General features: G+C 36.1%; 1 protein-coding gene across 1 annotated transcript in view; it reads right to left on the minus strand.

Moving 5' to 3' along the window:
* Positions 1-18,859, minus strand: part of LOC106870978 (sodium-coupled monocarboxylate transporter 2) — a 64,698-nt gene that overhangs the window by 31,539 nt on the left and 14,300 nt on the right. Inside the window, exons 2-3 of the mRNA XM_089352498.1 lie at positions 4,533-4,598; positions 903-954 (exon numbers count right to left, since the gene is read on the minus strand). Of these exons, the coding sequence (XP_089208624.1) occupies positions 903-954; positions 4,533-4,598 (118 nt within the window). The remainder of the gene's footprint in view (positions 1-902; positions 955-4,532; positions 4,599-18,859) is intronic.

Here is an 18,859-nt window from a genome sequence, read left to right on the forward strand (position 1 = left end):
TTTTATGACGCTAAGACATGAACCATCTGAAATTCTTGGTTATGACAGTTTTGAATGGACCAACATTTTCGGCCAGCAAGAAAATGTTGGGCAACTTTTAAAGCAATTTATCCAAAACACAATAATCCCTCGCCATATTGTGGTTCACCTATCGCGGTTTATTATTTAAACATATGCCGATTCCTCTGCGGTGTTGTTTTGCATTTATAATAAAATAAATATATACAAATTATAAAAATAATAAAATAGATATATACATTACAGTACTGTCTCTACTTCACGGATTTTCACCTATCGCGGGGGGTTTTGGAACGTAACACCCGCGATAGACGAGGGATTACTGTATAGTGAATTCGTCTGTTTTTATAGTGAATTCCCCGTATGTCTATATTTAGGCACTAAAATAAACCAAGGGAAGGCAGGGTACAGCTGATAGTTTCTTATATTCCTAAGTTTCTATCATTTTTTTTCTGACTCTGAAATTATTCTCTACATCAGCACCCCTTTACTCGATTTTCTTTTCTTTTTTCGTTTATTTTTTAATAATGCCTATTTTATCACTGGTAATCACCTCTTGTTCGTATTTTTTTTTTACAAACCTTAATTTTATTAATGTATTTCCGATATATTTCTCGGTTCTTCAAATGTTACCAAAACAACAGCTCTCACTTCTTCAAATGCAAACAAAATTATATTATTTTATTAGTATTTTTAGCACTAATGGTGAAAACTCTTAAAGAAACCCATGTTTATGTTTTTTGTATTAATCTCTATATTTTGGACGACTCAAAGTTTTTTTTTATTAAGTTCTTGTAAATTTTTAAAACATTTAACTCTAAAAATGAAAATTTTAACAAAATTTAGCTAATATATGTTATAAATGGTAATTCTACACTACCTACCAGCATTCAAGGCGAGAGAGGGACCGTAGAGGACGATCGACATGTACATGATCTACACGAAACAAAACAAAAAAAAAAGAAAATAAAATTGATGAACTTGCTAAAAAGGATGATTTTATTTCTTAAATATACAGAAAATATCACAGAAAACGACAAGATGGGAATGTATTGGCATGTTTCACAAAAATATTAATTACATAGAAGAAAAGAGCTTACGCGGGTCGGCTGAAAAGTTCATAGGTTGAGTGATGCTAGGGCTGTGAAATCTTGCATGCATTAATTTCAACCTTTCTTATTAATAGCTGCATTGTTTCTTTCCAGGTAAACTGATATCTGACTGTTCAAAGAAGACTTCAAAAGTAACTAGCTGCAGCTTCTCTTGAAAATCGACAAAATTTGGCATCGTGGAGTTATCAAGTTCCTAGAGAAAAGGGGTTTAGCTTCCAAAGAGATTCATGCTGACATGTTTGCTACATAAGGGAATGACGCTCCAGCTTTATCAACAGTGCAGCTGAATTAAGGAGAGGAACGGAGAGTCTTGAAGAAGACCCAAGATCTAGACATCCTGCAACTGCCACCACCGAGGAAAACAATGATCGTGTTCACCACAGGCTGATGGATGACGATTGACTATAAATCAAATAGCTAATGCAATTAGCATATCCCATGATAGAGTTGAGAATATTCTGCACAATGAACTTGGCATGAGAAACGTTTCTGCTCGGTGGGTGCCACGTCTTCTGACACTTGGTCAAAAATGCAGCAGGCTGATCACATCACGAGAAAATCTAACGTTATCTGAAGCAGATCCAACTGGTTTCCTTGAGCGTTTCCTAAGCCAGAATGAGTGTTGGGTTCATCACTTTGAGCTAGAGACAAAGAAACAATCCATGCAGGGGAAGCATTCCTCCTCACCTGCTCCAAAGTAGTCCTAGGTCGTTTTATCAGCAGGGAAAGTGATGACCTCAGTTTTTGGGGATGCAAAAGACATTGTGTTTATTGACTATCTTCAAAGAAGTTACACCATTAATGTGGAGTACTATGCCAACTTGCTGACGCCGCTACGAAAGGGCTATCAAGACCAAACGCCCAGGAAAACTGAGGAAAGCGGTTTTGTTTCAGTAGGACAATGCTCCAAGCACACAAGTCCTTGCTTTCAATGGCTGATCTGCGTGACTGTGGCTTTGAACTGGTTGATCAGCCTCCCTATTCACCTAATTTGGCCCCACCTGACTAATGTTCTGTTCCCCATCACGAAAAAACACTTGACCGGAAACCAGTATCGTAGTGATGCTAACGTCATATCAGCTGTTGGTGACTTTTTTTACCAACAGGATGATAGCTTCTTCTCCGATGGGGTCTAGGCACTGCAACGCCGATGGTAGAAGTGTATTGCTCGCAAGGAGGACTATGTTAAAAAAATAAACCCCATTTGATCACATCCCATGAGAGTATCTTGGTCAGCTTATGAACCTTGCAGCCGACCTTCGTAGACTAGGAATCGAACGCATGTGGTTATTCATTGAGAGTTAATCAGTAGATTAAATTCCTCCAGGGCCTGGACAAGGCAAAGAGAAACACTTCAGTGTAATCTCTCCTAGTATCAATTGAGGAAAAAATGAACAAGAGTTACAGGAACTGATGATGAACCAACGTGGTCGCTTGGTCTACTAAAAGCAGAAATCAAATTTCCTGCAAATCACACCCTACCGTTCTATTTTGAAAAACAAGACACGCCCCTGAAAATTAGGGATGGTCACAGCTGAATTGCTTTTGATCTTAGATCAGCTCAATTAGGGTTGACCTCGGTGCTTAAAAAGCATCATCATCATCACCTTCATCAGAAGCAGCAGTAGTAGTAGTAACAGCAGCATCACCATCATCTTCATCATCGTCATAATTCTTGTTGTTGTTGCTATTTAACACTAGGTCAGTTCTGATCGAGTATATCTATAATCAAAGGCAAATCTAGCCGTGTCATCCACTTTTTTATATATTTATACAATGTACAATTCCTATCATTCCTATCGTTCTGATGTGCAACTCTGATGGCGTGATTTCTCTCCATATGTAATACTAATTGACTGGGATTTCCCATTCAACACCGACAGAATGATCCAGGCTAATCGACCAGACATAGTCATTAAAGACAGGGAAGAAAATACTTGTAATCTAATAGATGTAAGTATTCTCACTGATAAAAATATATATGTAAAAGAATTTGACAAATTATGTAAATATAAGGACATGGAAATTGAAATACAAAGGATGTGGCATCTTAAAGCAAGAACTGTTCCTGTTATTGTGGGTACCATAAGTATGATAAGAAAGGGATGTCAGAAACATCTAGATAATATCCCAAGGGAGCCATGCCTGAGAGAAATCTAAAAGATTATGCTGACAAGTACTGTCCACATCCTCAGAAAAAACCCAATCAATTTAAACGCTTGTGCTGTATTACATGAAGATATTTGATCTTAACCAGTTGAGCATTCCCTTAGTGGCTGACGATATGTGCATTTCTAATCAATAGAAGTAGTAGGGAAGCATCATAGTTATGTGTTGAGAGGAATTCTTCGGGATTTGAGTAATTCACCTCTGGAAGCATGACTGTTTCGTTCGACATCCTTAAACAACCTTTAATCAGGGACCTTTTGAGCGGGATGAGCTACCAAACCTGAAGAAAATTCTAACTGGACTCCACTTGCAAGGTCATGCGCTGTTTATCTTGATATGAGATCTCCATGTCACGTACATATGGTTGTGCTGCATGTGCTTACTGTACCCTTATCAGACAGAAAGTCATGGTGGGTATACTGGGCTTCGTATATTTTACCCCAGTGTCACTGATGGCATGCACTGCTCTCTCACTCAATAATAATGCTAAATGATAATTACTATTTCGAAATTTTGGATGGAACCATTTTGTTTCTGCTGGGTGGATTTTGTGAGGTTAAAGTATTAGCGACGAGGAATAACTAAACTACACTCTTACGTTATTAGCTAGATCGAGCTTCTGTCGTTTACTTAACGAGCATAAAATAACAATATAACGTATGAAAGAACTCATACACACAGGCTTTGTAGACAGAAAATGAAGAGCCGTTTTAACGATGCGTCTGCCCTACTCTTCGAAACGCCTGTGTTAGAATGGGGGCAGCTGATGAAAGAGATGTTCTCTATGTGGCCTGTGTGTTTTCTGTACTCGTTTATCATTTTGTCTACGCTTTGTTTACAATGTCCTGTACCCAGATATGCATCTATATATACAGGTAGATGTAAGTATGTACATACATGTATGTATATATGCATATACTCATTTATTATTTGTATTATATATATATATACATATATATGTGTGTGTGTGTGTGTGTGAGTGTGTGTGTGTGTGTGTGTGTGTGTGTGTGTGTGTGTGTGTGTGAGTGTATGTATGTATGTATGTATGTATGTATATGTATATATATATATATATACGTATACACACACACATTGGGAGTGGGCATAGTCACTTATGTGCACCGAAATACTTGACTTTGTACATTATTTTATTGAGCCAAGAAGGAAGAAAAGAGAAAAAAAATTGTGCGTGGCAGGATTTGAATGAAGATGAGAATATTGTTTTCAACTTACCATCATAACGCAGTAAATCAAACTACCGAGGAGGCGGAGACGTTTGTCAAATCGGTGTTCTAAATACTGAAATAACAAAAAAATTTAATAATAATAATAATAATAATAATAATAATAATAATAATAATAATAGTAATAATAATAATAGTAATAATAATAATGATGATGATGATGATGATGATGATGATGATGATGATGATGATGATGATGATGATGATGATGATGATGATGATGATGATGATGATGATAATAATAATAATAATAATAATAATAATAATAATAATAAGAAGAAGAAGAAGAAGAAGAAGAAGAAGAAGAAGAAGAAGAAGAAGAAGAAGAAGAAGTGTGTGTTTTTGTGTCTGCGTTTGTCACCCCCATCACCGCTTGACGACTGTGTTGATCTGTTTACGTCCCCGTAACATAGCGGTTTGGCAAAGTAAAAGAATCGAAAGAATAATGAGATAAATAAGTGCGCAGCGTTAATTATGAAGAGAGGCCAGAAGATATAATTTGATAAAGTTACTCGTATAAAATTACCATAAGACAATATCATTAGATCGCTGAGGAATAATGAGGGATACAAATACATCGGGTTGCTGCGAGACAAATGAAATAATGGTTGGAGAAATGAGAAACGAGAAAAAGATCTTCAGAATACAAGAGAAGAATTAGGAAGGTGCTCGAAACAAAACTAAATGGAGGGGTTATCATAGAAGCAATAAATTCATAGGCTTTGCCAAAATTAAGATAGTCTGCTCGCTTCAAAAATGGACAATGGTCGAGCTTAGATAGAACTAGGAAGCTACTCACAAAGCACTCTGCCCTAAAAGTAAAACCGACAGATTCTACCTACCAAGAAAGGAAGTAAGTAAAGGATTACTTAAACGCAAAAGATACCGTTATTACTGCGATACTGGTGCTGAAAAATTGCTGTACGTAGGGAAGAAAGAATAAAATCGGTGGCTAGAAATGTCCAAAATGTTGCTGAATTCTAAAATGGAAGGAAGAACAATAGAGATAACAGATGAAAAGAAATGGAATTGCATGGCCAATTCATACAAAAAAAAAAAAAGGATGTTGGAAGCAAAAAAAAAACAGTAGTTATGGCTGACGAACAGAAACCTGAAACGAAAAACCGAAGCACTAATTATAGTCTCGCCAGAACAAGCAATTAGAATGAATCTCATAAAGGCAAAAATCGACAAAACTCAGTCAGTGAGCAAACACATTACGTGAAGGAAAGGATACGAAAGTATTAACCATCTCTTGAATGAATGCAGTAAGTTAGTACATAAAGAGGATAAGCGCAGACTTGTTTGTGTAGGTAAAAGATTACACTCGGATGTTAACCGAATATGTAGCTTCGAAATAACAGAAAAATGGAATGAACACGAACCAGAGGTTGTGATAGAGAATACCAATTATAACGTCTTATGAAACTTGTCCATAAAGGTTGACCATATCAATGAAGCTAGAAGATTAGATATGATTATAGAAGCCAAATGAAACTGTGTAAGCTCGTAAACTTTGCAAAACTATATGATAACAGACTCGATACCAAAGAAATTTGTAAAGAATGAGAAATATTAGATGACCAACAAAAGAGAAGACCAGCCAAAGAGATGACCAGCCAGAGAGATGACCAGTCAGAGATAACCAGCCAAAATGATGGCCAGCCAGAGAGATGACCAGCCAACAATTATCAATATGGTAACTGGAGCAATTGGCACAACTTCCACTCTGCTACCTAAGAGCCTGAAAATTTGGGAATTGAGGCTCGCACTATCGACCTGCAGAAAAGTGCAATCCTGTATTCTGCAAGAATCTTAAGAAAGCCCCTTGAGATTTAAGGGAACTTATTGTCACCAAAGGTCATGACAACGTCGCTGCTAATTAAATTAGCATGTAATAGCTTTAAAATAACAACAACAGCAACAACAATAATAGAATTTAGTGGCAGAGCCAATACAGAATGTATGAAAAAGGGGAGAGATTGTTAGACCCGTTTTAAACAAATGCAGTATGCTATCACAAAAAGAATATAAACGCAGGCGTGTTTGCGTATGTAAAGGAGTGAATTGGGATGTTTGTCAAGTCTAAGGATATAAAGTGATGGAAAACTATGAACACTTATCAAAGTCTATCATAGTGAATGATAATGACAGAAGTTTATGGGATTTCTCCGTCGAAACTGACCCTACTGTTGAAACAAGGTAACCAGATATGATCGTAAAAAAGTGAGAGAACAGTGTGAAATCATCGACTTTGTATTACCACATGATAGCAGAGTGGATATCTAGATAACTAAGAAAATTGAGACCTATCAGGACATAGCCTCTGAGATGAAGGGCTTGTGGAACACAAGGGTGAAAACTGTGCCCGTGGAAGTTAGTGCACTCTGCACAATACTCAAACTACATCCTACGAGGCTGAAGGATACAGGAATTGAGATACATGTCAACCTACTGAAAAGTACCTTCCTGTATTTTGAGGAAACTTGTCACCAAATCTCAGAATAACGTCTTTACTTAGCACTTACTAGCCTTTGTATAATAATAATAATAATGATAATGATAATGATGATGATGATGATGATGATGATAGTAATAATAATAGTGATAATAATAATAATAATAATAATAATAATAATAATAATAATAATAATAATAAGAAGAAGAAGAAGAAGAAGAAGAAGAAGAAGAAGAAGAAGAAGAAGAAGAAGAAGAAGAAGAAGAAGAAGAAGAAGAAGAAGAAGAAGAAGAAGAAGAAGAAGAAGTGTGTGTTTTTGTGTCTGCGTTTGTCACCCCCATCACTGCTTGACGACTGTGTTGATCTGTTTACGTCCCCGTAACATAGCGGTTTGGCAAAGTAAAAGAATCGAAAGAATAATGAGATAAATAAGTGCGCAGCGTTAATTATGAAGAGAGGCCAGAAGAGATAATTTGATAAAGTTACTCGTATAAAATTACCATAAGACAATATCATTAGATCGCTGAGGAATAATGAGGGATACAAATACATCGGGGTGCTGCGAGACAAATGAAATAATGGTTGGAGAAATGAGAAACGAGAAAAAGATCTTCAGAATACAAGAGAAGAATTAGGAAGGTGCTCGAAACAAAACTAAATGGAGGGGTTATCATAGAAGCAATAAATTCATAGGCTTTGCCAAAATTAAGATAGTCTGCTCGCTTCAAAAATGGACAATGGTCGAGCTTAGATAGAACTAGGAAGCTACTCACAAAGCACTCTGCCCTAAAAGTAAAACCGACAGACTCTACCTACCAAGAAAGGAAGTAAGTAAAGGATTACTTAAACGCAAAAGATACCGTTATTACTGCGATACTGGTGCTGAAAAATTGCTGTACGTAGGGAAGAAAGAATAAAATCGGTGGCTAGAAATGTCCAAAATGTTGCTGAATTCTAAAATGGAAGGAAGAACAATAGAGATAACAGATGAAAAGAAATGGAATTGCATGGCCAATTCATACAAAAAAAAAAAAGGATGTTGGAAGCAAAAAAAAAAACAGTAGTTATGGCTGACGAACAGAAACCTGAAACGAAAAACCGAAGCACTAATTATAGTCTCGCCAGAACAAGCAATTAGGATGAATCTCATAAAGGCAAAAATCGACAAAACTCAGTCAGTGAGCAAACACATAACTTGAAGGAAAGGATACGAAAGTATTAACCATCTCTTGAATGAATGCAGTAAGTTAGTACATAAAGAGGATAAGCGCAGACTTGTTTGTGTAGGTAAAAGACTACACTCGGATGTTAACCGAATATGTAGCTTCGAAATAACAGAAAAATGGAATGAACACGAACCAGAGGTTGTGATAGAGAATACCAACTATAACGTCTTATGAAACTTGTCCATAAAGGTTGACCATATCAATGAAGCTAGAAGATTAGATATGATTATAGAAGCCAAATGAAACTGTGTAAGCTCGTAAACTTTGCAAAACTATATGATAACAGACTCGATACCAAAGAAATTTGTAAAGAATGAGAAATATTAGATGACCAACAAAACAGAAGACCAGCCAAAGAGATGACCAGCCAGAGAGATGACCAGTCAGAGAGATAACCAGCCAAAATGATGGCCAACCAGAGAGATGACCAGCCAACAATTATCAATATGGTAACTGGAGCAATTGGCACAACTTCCACTCTGCTACCTAAGAGCCTGAAAATTTGGGAATTGAGGCTCGCACTATCGACCTGCAGAAAAGTGCAATCCTGTATTCTGCAAGAATCTTAAGAAAGCCCCTTGAGATTTAAGGGAACTTATTGTCACCAAAGGTCATGACAACGTCGCTGCTAATTAAATTAGCATGTAATAGCTTTAAAATAACAACAGCAACAACAATAATAGAATTTAGTGGCAGAGCCAATACAGAATGTATGAAAAAGGGGAGAGACTGTTAGACCCGTTTTAAACAAATGCAGTATGCTATCACAAAAAGAATATAAATGCAGGTGTGTTTGCGTATGTAAAGTAGTGAATTGGGATGTTTGTCAAGTCTAAGGATATAAAGTGATGGAAAACTATGAACACTTACCAAAGTCTATCATAGTGAATGATAATGACAGAAATTTATGGGATTTCTCCGTCGAAACTGACCCTACTGTTGAAACAAGGTAACCAGATATGATCGTAAAAAAATGAGAGAACAGTGTGAAATCATCGACTTTGTATTACCACATGATAGCAGAGTGGATATCTAGATAACTAAGAAAATTGAGACCTATCAGGACATAGCCACTGAGATGAAGGGCTTGTGGAACACAAGGGTGAAAACTGTGCCCGTGGAAGTTAGTGCACTCTGCACAATACTCAAACTACATCCTACGAGGCTGAAGGATACAGGAATTGAGATACATGTCAACCTACTGAAAAGTACCTTCCTGTATTTTGAGGAAACTTGTCACCAAATCTCAGAATAACGTCTTTACTAATTAAATTAGCACTTACTAGCCTTTGTATAATAATAATAATAATAATAATAATAATAATAATAATAATAATAATAATAATAATAACAACAACAACAACAATAATAATAATAATAATAATAATAATAATGATAATAATAATAATAATAATAATAATATAATAATAATAATAATAATAATAATAATAATAATAATAATAATAATAAGAAGAAGAAGAAGAAGAAGAAGAAGAAGAAGAAGAAGAAGTCCTGATGCAGTACCAGACAATGGCTCACATGGCTTCTGAGTTTAACTGATTGGAAGTGTTATCATGTATGTTGTTTTGTCTTGGTATAAAAGATGAGCTACAGCAAATATTCTGCTCAATACCACGGATTTGCTTGTCAGTTGTTTGACCTTAACCAGTTGAGCATGTCTCTTAGTAGCTGACGATATGTGCATCTCTGGTCACGAGCAGAAGTTGTGGGGGAAGCATCATAGCCATTTGTTGAGAGGAATTCTTTGGGGTTTGGATAATTCACCTTTGGAAACATGGGTGCTTCGTTCAACATCTTTAAACAACCCTTATTCAGGGACCTTTTGAGCAGGATGGACTACTCGACCTGAAAATAATTGTAACAGGGCCCCACCTGCAAGGTCAAGCGTTGCTTATCTTGATATGAGATCACCATGTTACGCACATATGGTTGTGATGCAAGTGCTTGGTGTACCCTTATCAGGGTAGTCATGATAGGTATACTGTGTTTCGTATATTTTACCCCAGTGTCACTTTGATGGCATGCACTGCTCTCTCACTCAATAACTACAACAACAACAATAATAATAATTCTTTCTAAAATTAAGACAAGGCTAGCAATTTTAGGATGAAGTGGGGTTAATCGATAACATCGGCCCAAGTATTTGGATGGAGCTATATTTTATTGCTCGTCGAATTGATGAGCAGTAAACTTGACCGAGGCAGGATTTGAACATACAGCGTTAACTAATTACGGCTAGACATTTTATCCGACACACTAACGATTCCACCGTTATATGTATATTATATGAATGTGTGTGTGTGTGTGTGTGTGTGTGTGTACGCGTGTATGTATGTGTGCGTATATATGTAGATAGACGGATGCAAGCAACTATACATATGCACGTACACACACATACATACACACTCACATATTTTATATATATATATATATATATATATATATATATATATATATATATACATATATATATATATATATATATATATATATATATATATATATATATATATATATATATATATATATATATATATATATATATATATATATGCGTAGGAGTGGCTGTGTGGTAAGTAGATTGCTTACGAACTACATGGTTCCGGGTTCAATCCCACTACGTGGCACCTTGGGCAAGTGTCTTTTATTATAGCCTCGAGCCAACCAGAGTCTTGTGTGTGGATTTGGTAAACGGAAACTGAAAGAAGCCCGTCGTATATATATATATATATATATATATATATATATATATATATATATATATATATATATATATATATATGAATGTGTGTGTATATGTTCGTGTGTCTGTATTTGTCCCCAACATCGCTTGACAACCGATGCTGGCATGTTTACGTCCCCGTAACTTAGCGGTTCGGCAAAAGAGACCGATAGAATAAGGACTAGGCTTACAAAGAATAAGTCCTGGGGTCTATGTGCTCGACTAAAGGCGAGCACATGACTAAAACAGGCGAGCAAATGACTGAAACAACTAAAAGAGTAATATATATATATATACATACATACATACACACACACACACACACACATATATATATATATATATATATATATATATATATATATATATATATATATATATATATATATATATAAAGAGCAAGAGGAACCACTATTCTGTCTAGGAATGGTGTTTAGTGTTTATAATGTCTGGTATTATTTACGTTGAAACCTTAGCAGTTAATTCCTAATTTAAAACACATTGTAAAAACACTTCACAAAATGTACATACGGATACTCTATGCCTTAACTACGCAATACATTCACGTTGTTTGACTCTATGCACTGCTTGCAGGATTACATGCCCTACTTGTAGGATTACATTGCATATTCAAAATTTTGTTTTAAGCAAATTCTTTGAATTGGAGCAATAATAATGTGTCTTTTTTTATATATATAATACTAGTGTAGTAGTATCGGTATAGTGTTTGAAAGTAGTACAGTATCGGACAATTCTACAGGGTGTCCACAAGGTCTGGGTACATGGAGTATATAAAATCATAACATAAACAATTAAATATAAGAAATAATAATTTCTTAAAGTATGTGTTAATCCCCATGTGGTTACATGGAGTAAATAAAATCATAACATAAACAATTAAATATAAGAAATAATAATTTCTTAAAGTATGTGTTAATCCCCATGTACCCAGATTTTGTGGACACCCTGTATAGTACTGCTACAGTAAATATGAGTCTATACTTTAGTACTGGACTACAGTATAATATTTCTCAATACAGTAGAACTGGACTATGGAGTAATACTAATTATAGTGATAGGCTATAAGTATAATGCTAGAGAACAGTCAAGTATCGGATTTTATTATAGTACTAAATTAAAGAATAACACTGGACTGTAGTTTAGTGTAATAGTGCACTATAGTATAGTGGTAGCTTAAATATAATGCTGGACTATAGTACTATAGTACTGTATTACGGTATAGTCTTTGTTTATATTTTAATAATGACGTACAATATATTCATCCAGCTATTTATCTTTTCTACCCACTATTTTTGGTGGGGGCGGGCTGGGGGTAAAGCCTCAGGTACTTTCTCCTTAAAGGTCCTGTCAGAATCAACCTTCACTAGACATTCCGGTTAGATCAGCTGAGACTGTAGATATTGTCGAACCGTCTCATTATGGGTCTACCCCTCGGTTTCCTGCCGGTTGGTTCGGCTTAAAGATCCGTCTTGCAATTCTTTCCTGCTACAGGCTAATCACACGTCTGTACCACCGGAGATGTGACCGCTCAACGCGGAGAAATAGCGGTTTCAGCTGGAGAGACTCCCTGCTTTTCAAGCTACGCACCCTGTCGACTAACATTACTTCAGAGACCCTTCGGAAGAACCCCATTTCGGCCACCCGCATTTGCGATTGCACTCCTTCGGTCATTACCCAACATTCATGACCAAAGGTCAGGATAGGTACGAATTTTAGCTTTGATTTACAAACCTCTTCTCTTCTGAGAATTGAATACTGGAGATGGTACGTTACTGTGCCAGCACATGCGATTCAAGTATCCAATTCAACCTCCTACCTTCCATCACTCGTAAATACGGCCCCGAGATATTTAAATTTCTCCACTTGTCTCAGTGATGTTCCACTAAAATTTTCTATTACCGTATTATAATACTGGACAATAAGTAGGTTCCTCTCTGTTTCTGTAGATCTATCTAAATTCTAAGTTTAATTAGCATCGATGTTGACTGTCTTTCGTGTGTGACACTCGTTGGATTTGAAAAAAAAATCACCCAGCAATACCATGCAATAGTAATATTTACCTAAAACTAAATAACATTATCAACACAAATTTAAATCAGTCAAAATGTTTCGTTATGATTACCTTGCATTGTTGCTTAACTTGATAGGTATAATAGACAACTATTCTTCAAATGGAACCCTGTAATTATTCGATAATGTAATCTTAGCTACACTGAAAAAAAAAAAGGATGCTGTAGTTACAGACTGAATGTTATTGATGACGGGTCTAATTAGTCAGAGCAGACCAGGGGGCAACAACACAAGAAGAGCAACTATGCTTATAAACTATGTGTTCACGTCCGCGATGGCAATATTGTTGTGTTTCCGGATCCAGTATGTCATCATTAAGCATTGCTTTAGCCTGTCTGCCTCTAGAAGAAGGGGCTTGGACCTTTTGTCACGCAGACTTTTTTCTTGTTTTTCATCCTCTGCGTTTTTGTTGGAAACATTATTTTCTCGTTAAAGTATTATGAATTTGTTTAAAAACAAAATGGGGAGGGTGTTTATCTGTATCAAATTTATTTTCATTTGCAATAATCTAATAGATAATCTGATACCTTCTCAAAACGATCGATTAGGTACCAAACATTACCAGCCATAGACTGGGGCCCTAATTATATGAGATCTAAGTACAAGCTTTCAGAAAATCTTTATATTACATCTTACCATTCCAGAAAAATGAGAGACAGCATCCTCAAGGTGCCAACACAAACTTTAATTATAACACACAACCCAAGAAATACAAAAACATTCAACACTGTCCACCAGAACATACCATTATTGAGTCAAGCTCTAAGAATGAAAAAAGGCACTTGAATCATACGAAATAGTCAAATGGAAAAGACAACTAAAATTCCTAAAAAAGAACGACTTACCAGCGAAAACTACCGACTGCTGACTCGAGCTGAGGCTTTATATTTGATTAAATATAAAGCCCCAACTTTTTTTTTTACAGCGTAGGGAACATAACTGATTGTATCGATCTTATACCATCTAGGGTAACTAAATAGGTTACGGTTACAGGGAAGTTAACCTCGGAGAGATGAATAACAAAACTAGTAGTAATGTACCTCAGAACAGCAAAATACCAAACTCGTTATAATAAAACCAACTAGCTACAGTAAAAGCGCGTGACCAAATGACAAGGGTGTTGGGAACATGGCAGTAAGATTGCAGCTTTGTTTCCCAGCTTGAATTGTGTGCTGTGTTCTTGAAAAGAAAAAAAAAATTCATTTCACGTTGCTCCAGTCCACTCAGCTGAAAATAAATACCAACAACAGCTGGTTAACGCTAGGACGGACTGGTATCACGTTCAAGGGAAAATATTGTACTTCTGGTCTCCTATACGCCATAAAAATCGGGAAAATTTTCGGCCTGATGATCCTTTGGGCGTGTGATATATCTAAGAAGCTACAGTGTGATGCCAAATAGTTACAATGGATTTTTCATTTCGAACAGTAAATCAATCCACTGTAGTTTATTTTTATTTACATAACTTCTACAACGTACGTAGTCCGTCGGTATCGACAATGATTGTCCATATGTATAGTCAACTGCATGGTATCAAAAGTGGGTCACTCTTTTCTATAAGTTTCTGTCCTAGGTTGCTGTACTTTCTAAAGCATATCAATATGGACTGAGAGGCTCCACACTGTGGTTGTCCACCAGCTAACCGTTGTACCACCTGTACAATCAATATTTCTTGGTCTATCCTTGCGCACTGTGCTTCTGCCATCTCACTTTAGAAAGTGCTTCTAGCAACTGTAAAAGCTTATTAGCACTTACATCCAATACAACGAGTCCGGTCAATAAACTGTTACTTTGTAAACTCATTTGTCCTACTTTTTTTTAAAGAAATTTGTGGGGCGGGGACACGCTAAATAAATTTATTAATTTATCAACTTTACTTTTTCTTAAGTTTCCACCTATTCACTCAGCTCCCTTCCCCAACGGTCATACAGCCCACTAGAAATAGTAACCAAATCTAGCGGCGAAGCAATCAGAGTCTAATGGGGAGTGGGTGCAGTTTCCGCAAGATACGCATAACTTCCTCCAACCCTGTTAAGATGGTGGGTAGGATACCAAAACCATCCTTGTATTTGAACGAACACTCCCACTACTCTTCAAGCGAATCTCTCTCTCTCTCTCTCTCTCTCTCTCTCTCACTCTTTCTCTCTCTCTCTCTCTCTCACTCTTTCTCTCTCACCCCACTGCTCTCTCTTGCCATCTCTCTTTCCCACCTCTCTGTCTCTCCCCATCTCTCTCTCACCACCTCTCTCTCTTCCCACCTCTCTTTCTACCCACCTCTCTCCCCACCCTCTCCCCCACCTCTCTCTCTCTTTCCACAACTCTCTCTCCCCACCTCTCTCTCTCCACCTCTCTCTCTCTCCTCACTTCTATGTCTCTCTCCCATCTCTCTCTCTCCTCACTTCTATGTCTCTCTCCCATCTCTCTCTTTCTCTCTCCTTCTCTCTCTCTCTCTCTCCTTCTCTCTCTCTCTCTCTCTCTCTCTCTCTGCCTCTGTCTGTCTGTCTGTCTGTCTGTCTCTCTCTCTGCCTCTCTCTCTCTCAAATCACACGTTATATCTATATACACCCAAAACTCGCTGGTGATATGCCTTCCGTCCCAAGCTTGCTCAATTGGGGTTGACATCGTACTTATCAACAACAACAATACCATCAATAAATCAACCAATCACACACATATTTCGGGGAGGCGTGGCCAACACTTTAAGAACCAAGTGGAAGTTTTGCAAACTAATTGTTCAATTCTCCCGCCTTAGTCAAACTAGAGAGAAGCAGTACGAACCTTATAAAAACATCACCAATACCCTGCTTTATCTATAAGGAGCCCTAGTTTCTATGTACATATGTGGGCATATGGTTGTATTCGTAATTTGATTCTTACTAGCTTACAATTTATCTGACACCTGGTTACGAATACATAATTCCCACACAAGTAGAATGATCAATACATATGTGTGTGCAGGTATTTACACAAATAGACACACACATGTACACACATACATACATACATGAGTGTATGTGGGTGTATGTATATATATATGTGTGTGTGTGTGTGTATGGATTGATGGAGAGATTGGTGGATGCGTGAGGCATGTGTGCAGGTATGTATGTAAATGTGTGTGTAAGTAATATATATATATATGCATACATATATACATACATATATACATACATACACACACACACACACATATATATATATATATGTGTATAAATACATACATACATACGTAAGTACATACACATGCATGTATATATGTCTCTTCTATTTTTTAATTATTATAAATCTTCCACTGAGGAGGGAGCCGGTTTCCAACAAAGATACAAGGCTCCATCTTTGGTATGTATGTAGGTATGTATGTATGTATGTATGTATGTATGATTGTATGTATGTCTATAAGATATTTTTTGTGGTGTGTCTATAAACGTATTGTGTATATGAATTTGTGTGTGTGTGTGTGTGTGTACGCGTGCGCGTGCGTGTGTTTGCGTGCGTGTGCACTCGCGTGGATAGAGAGAAGATGCACACATGTCTACAGTCATATATGTAAACAAGCTTTCTTCAGACATTTGATAAATAAATTCGTTCAGCAGATGTTGCTCCACTGAAAACAGTTTTAAGAATACATGAAACAAACAGCAATTGCTAATGCAAGACGTTAATCCCCTAGAGCCGATAACATCGGTTTAAGTCTCCAGGTCTTCTTAGTAGTAGATATAATCAAAAATACGTTTTTTTCCTAGAAAAATCTTACCATTTTAATAGTTTACACATTTTTATTAGTCAGTTTATATGACGTTGCTGTTGCTGTTGCTGTTCAGCTCTAAGTCACTCCCGACTGAGCAGACTTATGACCATCTAATTTAATTTCAAATTTAAGGTAATGTAGTTTTTGATGCACTATCATGGACGTGAGGAGTTTCTCAATTATTAAAATGGATCCGCTATTAAATTGTTTAAATTGAATATATATTTTGTTTTTTTCAAAAATTTACCAAAAACTCAACAAACAGAATATTCGTAGCTAATTCATTATCAGTCAATGTCCAAAAGAACGTTACAATTTTGCGCCTTTAACGTTGACATTTCTCTCTTTCTCTCTCTCTCTCTCTCTCTATATATATATATATATATATATATATATATATATGTATATATATATATAATACAAATGATATGTGAGCATATGCATGTATACATACATATATGTACATACCTATATCTACATGTATATATAGATGCATATCCGGGTACAGGACGTCAAAAAAACGTGGACAAAAAAGGAACGGGTACATAAACAAAGCACAAAAAGCGAACTTTTTTTTACGGACAACAGAATGAACACATAGAAAAACAGACAAGCCACGTATGGAACTTTTTCCTTCATCAGCTGCCTCTATTCTAAACTTGGCAGGGGCATGTATGTTTATTGAGTAATAATTATATTTGAATGAAGCTGCAGTGAGAGAGGGCCATATGAATCTGTCGAACACATAGTTAAAAAGATACATAGTCACATAAACCCTCATGGCTGTGTGTAACTATGTATCTTTTTAAAGATGTTTGGGCGTGATTTTAGAAACTGATTTGGTTATCTCTCTAGCAAGTGAAGTCACTTCACGCAGAAACTTCTTCATTCGCTCAAGTTTTACTATTATACATCCTATAAGTCAATGTAAGTAGATTTTTAAAGTTTAAAAAGCCTCACTAAAGCATTAATTAATTGCAATTAACTAACTTAAATTTATGTTAAACTAACAGTTGGTATTATTTACTCTAATTATTTACTTTAATTAACAGTTGGTATTATTTACTCAAAACGCTTAACAGCATTTCTTCCGGCTCTTTACATTCGGACGAACAGGAAAGGCAAAAATTGTTGATTTTGTAACGAAATTTGAAATTATCTGATGTTTCTGCGAACTTAACTATTTTCTAGAAGTAGTTATTGATGTGTTCGAAGGCGATGAACTGACAGAATCGTTATCGCATCGGACAAAATGCTTAGCGACATTTCTTCTGGTTCTTAAAGTTCTGAGTTCAAATTCCGTCGTGGTCAACTTTGCTTTTCATCCTTTCAGGATCGATAAAATAACTACCAATCAAGTACTGGAGATCTATGTAATTGATTAACCCGCTTCTCGAATATTTCAGGCCTTGTGCCTATGGTAGAAATGATCATTTACTTGGGTTATGCAAATAACTCACTTGTTGCTAAAAATATTCATTGGTATGTCTTATATTTCTATTTCGGTATTACTTTGGCGTGTGATCTACAAAGCGTGTGATCTACTTTTTAGCTTACTTTTCAATTTCTAAAATCCTGTAAGATGTTGGCCAAAGATGTTTACAATGTGATCAGCGACGAGACGAAGGCAGTTGCATTTTTACAAGAAACCAGTACTAAATTCACATCATTTCTTAAGAAAAAGAATGGTGCCACTTTGCCATGTGAGATACAATTTAAAGGGAGATTACTTTAGGTTACTTTTTAATTTACTTTGTGCTAGTGCTACTTTCCGTGTGATCTACGTGAGCAAATTTACTTTGGTGAGTGATCTACGTGCTTATTTTAATTATTATATGGTTTTCTTCTAATTAAAATAGTAAGAATTTTGAAAAAATACATTTACAATGCTAAGTATATACAAAATAATTTTAAAAGTAACCTAAAGTAATCTCCCTTGTAGATCACACGCCAAAGTAGCACCTCTATTTCTTTGACCGATACTGTTTTTGATGAGTTTTCTAGTCTTCGTCTTTTAGGCTTACTGTTCTAAAGATCTTACTTAGGATGACTA

Source organism: Octopus bimaculoides, chromosome 5, assembly GCF_046866305.1.
Source record: "Octopus bimaculoides isolate indiv1 chromosome 5, ASM4686630v1, whole genome shotgun sequence".
NCBI lineage: Eukaryota > Metazoa > Mollusca > Cephalopoda > Octopoda > Octopodidae > Octopus > Octopus bimaculoides.